This window comes from Haliaeetus leucocephalus, unplaced genomic scaffold (genome assembly GCF_000737465.1).
Source record: "Haliaeetus leucocephalus isolate CR32 unplaced genomic scaffold, Haliaeetus_leucocephalus-4.0 Scaffold206, whole genome shotgun sequence".
In the NCBI taxonomy this organism is placed as follows: domain Eukaryota; kingdom Metazoa; phylum Chordata; class Aves; order Accipitriformes; family Accipitridae; genus Haliaeetus; species Haliaeetus leucocephalus.
Genome location: NW_010972642.1, coordinates 12,747,256 through 12,756,737, shown reverse-complemented (window position 1 = coordinate 12,756,737; position 9,482 = coordinate 12,747,256). Strand labels below are relative to the sequence as shown.

At 43.3% G+C, this 9,482-nt stretch overlaps 2 protein-coding genes across 3 annotated transcripts in view; both read left to right on the top strand.

Annotated features, from left to right (window-relative positions):
* The first annotated feature begins 16 nt into the window (after positions 1–16).
* Positions 17–9,272, top strand: LOC104831046 (glycine-rich protein 2-like). Its single transcript, XM_010566363.1, has 3 exons — positions 17–139; positions 6,681–6,721; positions 8,801–9,272. Exons 1-3 carry the CDS (start codon positions 17–19, stop codon positions 9,270–9,272), a joined length of 636 nt encoding a protein of 211 aa, XP_010564665.1.
* Positions 9,117–9,482, top strand: part of NFYB (nuclear transcription factor Y, beta) — a 19,255-nt gene continuing 18,889 nt past the window's right edge. The window contains exon 1 of one of the 2 annotated variants that reach the window (XM_010566317.1): positions 9,117–9,240. The gene's annotated coding sequence lies outside the window, so the exon portion shown is untranslated. Of the gene's footprint in view, positions 9,269–9,482 lie in introns of both variants that reach the window. The other variant, XM_010566318.1, reaches the window with a different exon arrangement.

The window sequence follows — 9,482 nt, the reverse complement described above, 5'->3', positions numbered from 1 at the left end:
GGCTGCCGGCTGGGGGATGCTGGCGTTGGAGAAGCCCTCGGGAGGTGTTTTCGAAATAGGTGTTCTCACAACTGATGGTTCATACCAAGAAATCCGGGAAGAAGACGCTAACCGCAAGAGGAACTGCGTGAGGCAGAAGGTCGGATGAGGCTTCTCACCCTGCTCCCTCCCTGCCGGGCTCTGGACGTGATCTGGCCTCGTTATCGTAGGGCGCTGCACAGGTCGTGGCCCCATCGTGGTGGCTTTCACACCAGTACGCGGCAAGAGGAGTGCCTGCCAAGAAGGACACAAACTGAGAAGACAGACAGGGCAAGATGTAAACCACCAGCAAACCCGCACACAAATGTCTGCTGTTACTACTAGTCGGCTCCAATTTGAGCTTTCTTCACTTTTCACGTGGAAACATGTGACTTCTTATACCAAACACGGTAATTTATCTGACCCATATTCTCGCTTACGGCAAAGACTGACATTTGTTTGAAAGGTTTTAAAAAGACGCAATGCTAAACCAACCGTTAGTGTTTTTGGGGCATGGATCTTCTTTTCAGCTGCACAGATTGACTGCTGGGCTGTTCACTGAGTGAGCGTGAAGGCTGCTGTAACGTGAACGCATGGCAACGAAATGCACACTATGGACTCGGGAGCAATTAGTCCCATCCCTAACACGACCATCGGGTTGCTCTGTGGTCCTGCCTAAGTCACTCATGCCAAGTGTCCCCCAGTGTAAAATGTAAATGTGACACCTATTTACCCTATAACACCTTCAGAGTTGTGATTATCTTGCTAACGCTTTTAGTACAGGACACCAACCACGTCGGCTCTCAGTACTCTGCCACAAAAGTAATACTGAGCGACAGCAAAGGACCAAAAGAAAGTGAAGAAAGAGAACGGGATAATAACTTTGAGTCTTGAGGTTTAAGAGGCATTGCCTCCCCATCCTCAGCTTTTTTACACAGAGGACATCAGCAATTCCTATTTCTGTTGCTGTATTACTCTTCCACTCTGCAGTGGTATCTCCAGTGTCAGCTAGAGTTTCTAATACCCCCCCCCCCCCCCAACTAAACTTAAGACTGTAAGTGGAAAAAAGTCTCTGAACCCACTGGGGGAATGATCACTGTGATTTTAGAAATTATGTCTTCAATATAGATCTCTATAATAGCAGAAATTATTACGATAATGAGGATAATAATTGTTACGGGCATTCAGGGATTATTATAGCTTCAGAAAGAGTTATTAAAATAATTTGCTGAACTAGCTTAGGGAAGGAACTCTATTCCACCAAACCCCATCTCAATATTTTCATTAAATGGGGACTACCAGCTGGCAATCCAGTCAATTTGAGAAAAATCAAGTTTAAAAAAAACACCCTGGAGTGCTGTTACTGTCCTTTAAATTGTTCACAATGTTCCATTTTGCTTATTGTTTTGCAATTATGTTCTCATCACATTTCCTTTCATTAAGAAAAGATCTTATGCTGCTGCGGTGAAGATCCACTGAAGCAATGGAAAAAATGAAGTTCTACCTTTGAGACATTTTGTAAGTTTGAAAAGCAGTGCATCCAAAAATCAGAATTATCCAAGATCACTTACAAGCAAAGAGTCGGTTACTGCAGAACAGAATCTTGATGCTGCACCCGGAGACTGGCATTCATTTTCACCTTCTTTACCCCACTCCTCCAAATCTGTTGCTTCTTCCTACAGTTTTACTGGCCCACATCACCTCTTATGTTAGTTATTACAACCTCCTCACAAACACTACCTTGAGGCCATTCAACGTACAGCCCGAGAACTTACATTCCTCAACTCTTATTTTAATCAGACCACTCCTGATCTTGGCCTCAACTCCTTTCCCGTTTTTCCACAGGCTTCATGCCTTCTCCTGAACCACAGGTTGTGATCAACTCCAAGGTCCTATAAAACTTCCTTTTGGCTGATTTATTATCTTGCCAGATCATCCTCTCTCCAGTTTTACCTACTTTTTCACTTTGTGTGCTTCTCCATAGAGGTCTTAGTTTGCTCTTACAGCGTTCCCTATGTTATATCTTTTTTCTGGGTAGATCCAAAAAGTATCTGCCCTCTTTTTATTTAAGTTTTGCCTGGAAATTACACTTTTTATGAGGCTTATGAAAAGCCAAATACATCAATTTATCTTATAATTTATTCTTAGTTGACTGAACTGCATGCATACATGAAGTCTAGTGTTGGACCACTGAAATGTAAGCAGAATACAATGACCAGAAGAATGGAAAGCGGAAGGAAGAGGAAAGAAGAAAAATGCAGTATATTCCAGTTATTAATAATGTGATCTCCTGATGCCTTGTCTGTATGTTACATACTTTTTTGTCAGTCTTTGCCTTTCTCTCTCTGTTTACACTCTTTGGGAGATGGACTTTATCTTCCTCCGTGTTTAGAAAACACTTGACATTTCAATTTCTATTGCTGTCCTCCTGATAATCTTCATGCTGTCCTTTTCCAGTAGCAAGGACACACATAGGAGAGCAGTCTTCAGGATCATACAGTTGAAGGACATCCTGGAGCCTGTAATACCTCCTTGATACAGACACCAACTTAAACCCCTGTTGGAGTCAGAGATAACTCTGCGTACTGAAGTCACAGGGAGACTGAAAGCCTATTCAGTCCTATTTCAGTACCAAAGCACTGATTTAAATATGCTTTGGGTTTGTCTGTTAGTTTCATCTACAGGAAAATTTAGTGCACATCTTCAGAACTGCTGTGTTAAGCAGAACAACAAGGACTGCCTCATTAGAAATAATCTGTAGAACAAAGGAAAGTCTTGAAAATCTGTCACATTGTGTTCTGTTTTCAATATTGGACTATTATAAGGCATAGAATGCATAAGCTACCAGTGTTGGGATTAAGAGATCAGCTGTGATAAATTCAATTAATGTGTAAAAAGTCTGTAAAATACTTGAACAACTAATAAAAATAGTAATTACATTAAGATATTAACTTATAATGTTCTTTATAAAGATGAAATGTAAGGTATTTTACTGTCTTGAAATCTCGATAAAGATATTTTATAGCAAACGTATTTGGTGCATGATTGCTGCTGAAGAATCCTGTAACAGAGCTGCGATAATCTAAATGGTACCTCAATGGGACCAGTCCCTCAGCTGTTTCTGAGATAATTGATTCCCAGCTCCCTGTGGCTATTATAAGAGTGATCATTAAAATAGTATTAGAATTTCTGTTCCCACAAAGATTTCTATATATTCCTTCTATATATAAACTGGGAGGAAGGCTGCCTCAGTAAATGAAGAGCCCACAGTGCCACCTTCTTATAAAGTACAGAACTCTTGGTGCTGAATGCAAAACCACCTAAATATTAGCATTATTAAAGCTGACACAGTCCTTGCATTTTCAGAATATTGATGTCATTGAAATACCACCAGTCATTTTTGCAAGCTTAGATTCACCTTACCTTTCATCAGCCACCTAAAAGTTTGGCCTCTCGTATAAGCTCTTGATCTAAGCTCCTTCTGTAGCCAAGAGAAAGACAAGCATGTCCAGATGGTAACTCATCCTTCCAAAGACAGACACTTCTAAAGAGCGAGCCTATCCCTAGCCCTTAGTTTGAACAAATTCAACTGAGAAGAATTCCAGCTTTCATGTTTAAGTTGACAGAAGAAATCTATGTCTCTGCCTACACTGCAAATGTGACAGTATCTCTCAGTATCTTAGTGACAGTTAGGGGGTGTCCTGGTTTCAGCTGGGATGTAGTTAACTGTCTTCCTAGTAGCTGGTACAGTGCTATGTTTTGAGTTCAGTATGTGAAGAATGTTGATAACACTGATGTTTTCAGTTGTTGCTCAGTAGTGTTTAGACTACAGTCAAGGATTTTTCAGCTTCTCATGCCCAGCCAACAAGAAGGCTGGAGGGGCACAAGAAGTTGGGAGGCGACACAGCCAGGGCAGCTGATCCAAACTGGCCAAAGGGGTATTCCATACCATGTGACATCATGCCCAGTATATAAACTGGGAGGAGTTGGCCTGGGGGGATTGCTGCACCGGTACTAACTGGGCGACTAACTGGGCATCGGTCGGTGGGTGGTGAGCAATTGCATTGTGCATCACTTGTACATTCCAATCCTTTTATTATTATTATTGTCATTTAAATATTGTTATCATTATCCTTATTAGTTTCTTCTTTTCTGTTCTACTAAACTGTTCTTATCTCAACCCACGAGTTTTACTTTTTTTCCCGATTCTCTCCCCCATCCCACTGGGTGTGGGGGGGAGTGAGCGAGTGGCTGCGTGGTGCTTAGCTGCTGGCTGGGGTTAAGCCACGACAACATCTTTCACCGTACTTATGCTGCTGAGAAATTTCAATCCCACATGTAGCTGATAATAGGAGAAGACTCAAAACACATAACCACAGAATGCAGCTGAATGCAGATGATAACAAATAAACCCATGTGAACGACACTTGCAAATGTGTCATAAATTCAGCTACAAAAAAATTAAGTTAAAATTTTACTAGAGGTACTTAGGTTTTTCATTTTATGCTTTGTATTACTTGTCATAAGGTTTGAAAAAGCTAAATGATTTAATCCTTTTCTATTTAAAATGAGCATTGATTTTTTTCCCGTGTTTTGAAAAGAGCCAAAACCAATGCAAATGTTTTTATCTAGGAGGCTGTAATGGCACAATTGAAAAGCAAGGCTCCTGTCAGATTGCATCTCAAAACTGTGGCATTGCTTTGTTGAAAACAAAGCAGAGAAGGTATTGTTATAGTTTCACCTCCAACTGTTGCTGTATTATTCACGGACAAGTTAGAGGCTTCTGCCAAGATCTCTTCTAATCCTTCAAATGGTTCTGTCTGGACCATCATCTTGCACGTGTACTTTGAAGTTCTTTGTTGCTCTTGTGGAATGTTTATACTTGATGTTTTAGACATGTTTTAACATATGCGTTACCTGATTACAAGTCAGTTCTGCTCCAGGTACATTTCAAAGGGATTGCTGCTAGCCACATTTAACCCCACCTGGCTGAGATGAACTAGCACTAAACTTCAAATGGTATCTTTGGATCTACTTGCTTGACTACCTGTTCCACTGGTGAAAACAGTAAGTTGATTTTTCTTTTGTCTAAGGGAACAAGACTTAGGCATTCATGCACTGCCTATCTGTCTTAGGTCCCCCAATAACTTTTGAAATGTTGACCAAGTTTAATCAAATTTACTTAGTGTAATATGTCTCAACATACTACATTTCTGTACATCTTGTGAAAGAAAGGCAATTGAGCAGTGGCGAGGAAAAGGCTCAAAAATGAGTTCAACTCGTATTAGAGATTGCACACAGGAACTCAGTCTCAAGAAGCCTTCAGGAAATGGCTTCTCTTGTCATTTGTTACCTGTGGTACTCTTACCTCTCCAGTTCTAGTATCTAAGCCATTCACAGTTCAGCTCAAAGTAGGAAAGTAATATTGCTACTGATTCAGCTGATGGGGAATTGAGGCACAATATGATTAAAATTCAGACTTTCAAAGCTATTAATGCACCTCTCAATTGAAATCTTATGGCCTGCATTTACAGTAATTTGCCCAAGGTCATACAAGAAGCGGGCAGTAGACCTGGGAATTGAATCCAAGCTTGCACCTTGCTCTTTGGACCATACTTCCCAAAAGATGTAGTAATTTCAGAATCACACTCTGCCCAGCCCCCTCTTTGGCTGGATACCAGTCTGCTGTGAATAAACACATCCTTTGGTCCTCACAGTGTGGATGTCAAAGCTGGCTACTATTATGGCTCTGCCTCTCAGGCATGCTGTCACAGTACAGACCCTACACATGACTCCTTTTCAGAGCTGTGGGACCACACAGCATGAAGGCCACCTGAGCACCTAGAACCTTCCAAGTGTAGCGGAAATTCTACTGTTGAAGGGGCAATACTTTCTAAAAGCAAGGTACACCTGGGTAGCTAAAGAATTTTTCAAAACAACCGAGAGCTACTTATCCTTGGAAAAATAAAAATGTCCTGAACTTCAATTAATTCCATCTGATCTCATCCTACTGTGACTTGGTTAATTACCTGTAGATAATTTCTTCTGGATTTCCACATTCAATCTTTTTTCACATAGCATTGCCTGGCTCTGTGGCACCTTCCAAGTATCTTTTAATTAGGATTGTCTAATACAAGTAAGAATGCTCTAATCTACAAAAAAAGAGATAACGAACATTAGAAAGATCACTGTTAAGAATGAAAATAAATTCCTGAAACACCATGGAGTTCATAGTTTGACAACAAACCTATTTCCAGTCTGTTACACTCAGAATTTCACAGTAATGAGAACTCTGGAGAATGTCAGATGAATCCTCCACAACATCCATCCAGTGCTATTTCTACAAAAATTGTAATTTCTTATTTCAAACACATACTTTTCCAAATGACAGGCTCTAGACCACAAGTAAGGCACATTTTGGAGCAGGCTGATATATCTGTTCTGGTTTGAAGAAGCATACTTGCTCACCTTTGACGGCTTTCTTAGCTAACACCTACTAAGTAGAACAGAAGATAACTGAAGATTTTAATTTCCTTACTGAAAATTTCAGACACAAAACAACAACCTCACCAAATAGATCACAACCTCACAAAACTCTTTCTTACATCTTACTACAGTTAACTCCACCTGCTCTTGAACATTCTTCCCCTCTTTTTGTATAGATGGAGTTTGAGCTGATAGAAAAAGAGCATACAGAGATTGGGTACAGAATATGAAGAACACATTGCAGACTGGAGAAATTATATGTGAACCTGGAGAATATAAAATCCAAATGACATGACGGGGAATTTGAGACTGTAACTGATAAGCAGCTAGATAACAAAGCAACAAGCATTATACTAGATGATTTATCAAGGTTCACCAAGACACCCCTGATACTGTACAGAGGGAAGATGCAGATTAGACGTGGAAATACACAATATTTTCAGGATATACGGTATGAACAGAACACAGTGCTGCAAATATATGGAACTTGAGAATGTACTTAGCATATGGATAAAATAATAAACCAATTAAAGACTGAATGATAAACATGTGACAGAAATTGTTACTAATGGAGGAACACAAGATAAAATGTATGTAAAGGGGAATGCTGGCTTGGATTCCCTGGCTTCAGCTGGCTGACAAGTTTAACCACTGAGTGCTGTTCTGCCATCAGTAACAGTGAACACTGCTCCCACTATGCTATTCGAAAGAAAAGGGTTGAGCAAAATAAGTGGATAAGTAGTTTTTGTATCAATACAACACTGATAAATCTCAGCAAAAGCACCCCAGGAGAAACAATTAATATTTTTGTTCCAAGTTTGAAAAATATGGAGTAGAAAGATTTGAGGGCCATGGTTTCAAGGAAAGATTCAAAATATCAACTAGCTACTCAAAAAAAAGGGCATTGTCTGCTCTGTGCCCTGAAGAACCTGCACACTGGTCAGCATTCATCCCTCTACTCACTTGTGAAATTCTGGGCTGAGATGACAGAATCCACCCAAAGATCTTAAAACTGCACAGCAAGATGAATAGTGTATTGTCATGGTATTATAGTTAGTGAACACAAGCTATGAAATTGATAAAGGGGAAAATGCATTCCCTAAGGTCCCAAAGTTAGCCAATGTTCTTGCATTACATCTTCCGGGCATTTTCAAAAAAATAACTAATTACTGTTCACGGTACCCAGCAGGCAGAATCAAGCTGCATATAGCATTTGCAGTAAAAACCTGAGGCCATGCAAAATTTGTCTCATTTGATGTTTCAGTTTAAACTCAAACCAATCCAAATACATGGACATTTTGAGTGAATCTGAATCTTTATCATGTATTGAAACATATGAAACTAATGTTGTGTGAAACCCAGTGGAAATGTGTAAGGTTTATTGAGTTTTGCTTTGTTTAAATCCAAATGCTAGCAGAAAGCTAGGAGAGGAATGTGCCGTGTTTATCAGGTATTAACCAGAAGAGGAATGCTAGCAGAGGCCATTGTGAAACATGAGTTTCGTACCAGGTGAGGTAAAATACTTAAGACCCTCAAGTAATGAAGAATGACTACAGGTTATTAAGAACTGCACGAAACAAAATTATTCTTGTTACCTCCGTTGTGGAGATTGCACATACACACGTGTTGATGGCAGATGTGTGGAATGTCTTTGGCTGCCTTCACCTAGAGGAAAAATCCCTCTCTCCAATTCTAGTGAATGGCAGGATTGGTGGATTATGAAGTGTTTCATATAAATGCTTCATAAGAGAGGTTTATAAATCTCAATGGAGAAGTCAGTCCAACTACCATCTTCACCTAGCAGCTCGTATTTCTTCAGAACAAAGCCTGAAAGTGGAAGGAAAATGTGCTCTTCAGGCCCCGTATCACCAGGGGGAAATGATCTTTCAGGTTTGCAGCCAGATTTTATTTCTCTAGAGGGAAGGGGCAACCCAGAACCGCAGATCCTCTCACCCAAGGTTTTGTTCCACTAAACGGCTGGTTGGGACCTAGTCCCGTGGGCCATTCTCCTCCTTCGTCAACGTTCTCTTCTTCATCAGCCTCTTCTTTCTCAGTCTGTGTGAGACCTAGGAAGTCACTGGGGGATGCAACGCGTTCTCCTCAGCCGATGAGCCTAGACCCAGGCGAAGGGCAGCTCTGAAGAGAGCTGAGGAACCCCTCGACCCTCTATAAAAACGCTGCCTGCCCTCCTGACAGCAGAGCCCTGCCGCTGAAGCGATCGGGGGAAGAGGCCGGGGAAGAGGCCAGCGGCACACAGCCGGGAAGGCCACCCTCTCCCCCGTTCCCCACCGCCCAGGGTTTCCTTCTCCACAGCCCCGGGGGGAGAGCCGCGCCTGGTCAGCGACCCCACCACACGACCACCACCAGCCCTGCACCCCACGGGAGAGGCCGAAGGAACCTGCAGGCGCGCCCGGACTAGGCGGTTTTACCTCAGCCCAGCCGCGGGACCCCCCTCGCCCCACAGGGGAGGGAAAGGCGGGCCCGGCGGGCCCCCCAACCTCGGGCGCCTCCGTCCGTATAAAGGAGGCGGGCAGGGCCGGGGCGGCGGCGGCGGCAGCGGCGGGAGGGAGCGCGCTGAGGGGAAGAGCCGGCGCGCGTGGCGGGGAGGCGGCGCGGAGGGAGGGCAGCCCGGCTGCGGGAAGCGGGGCTCCGCGCTGGGACTGGTTCCTTCGCAGCCATTTTCTGTCCAACCAAACAGCCGATTTGCGGAGGGAGCCAACCAGGGCCGCACTGGAGGTTTGTGCCTGGCTCCGGCCAATGATTGGTAACCGGTTCCACTGCAGGCTCGAATGAAATGTCCGTCTCCCTCCCCGGGCCCCGGCGCTGCCGCCGCGCCGCCGCCGCGGGGACCAGGAAGTGGGGGGCGGCAGCCCCCGGGCCCCGCTTACCGGCCGCTCGTCTCTTTGTGCGACCGGAGACGCGGGGGCCGCGCGGCCGGGGGGAGCGGAGCGGAGCGAGAGAGAGAGCGGGCGGGGAGG

Coding starts and splice junctions, on each gene's coding strand:
- LOC104831046 (XM_010566363.1), top strand. CDS start 17: ATGCTGGCGTTGGAGAAGCCCTCGGGAGGTGTTTTCGAAATAGGTGTT. Junction 140..6,680: donor GGAACTGCGTGAGGCAGAAG/GTCGGATGAGGC, acceptor CTTTTTGTATAG/ATGGAGTTTGAGCTGATAGA. Junction 6,722..8,800: donor AAAGAGCATACAGAGATTGG/GTACAGAATATG, acceptor CCCACCGCCCAG/GGTTTCCTTCTCCACAGCCC.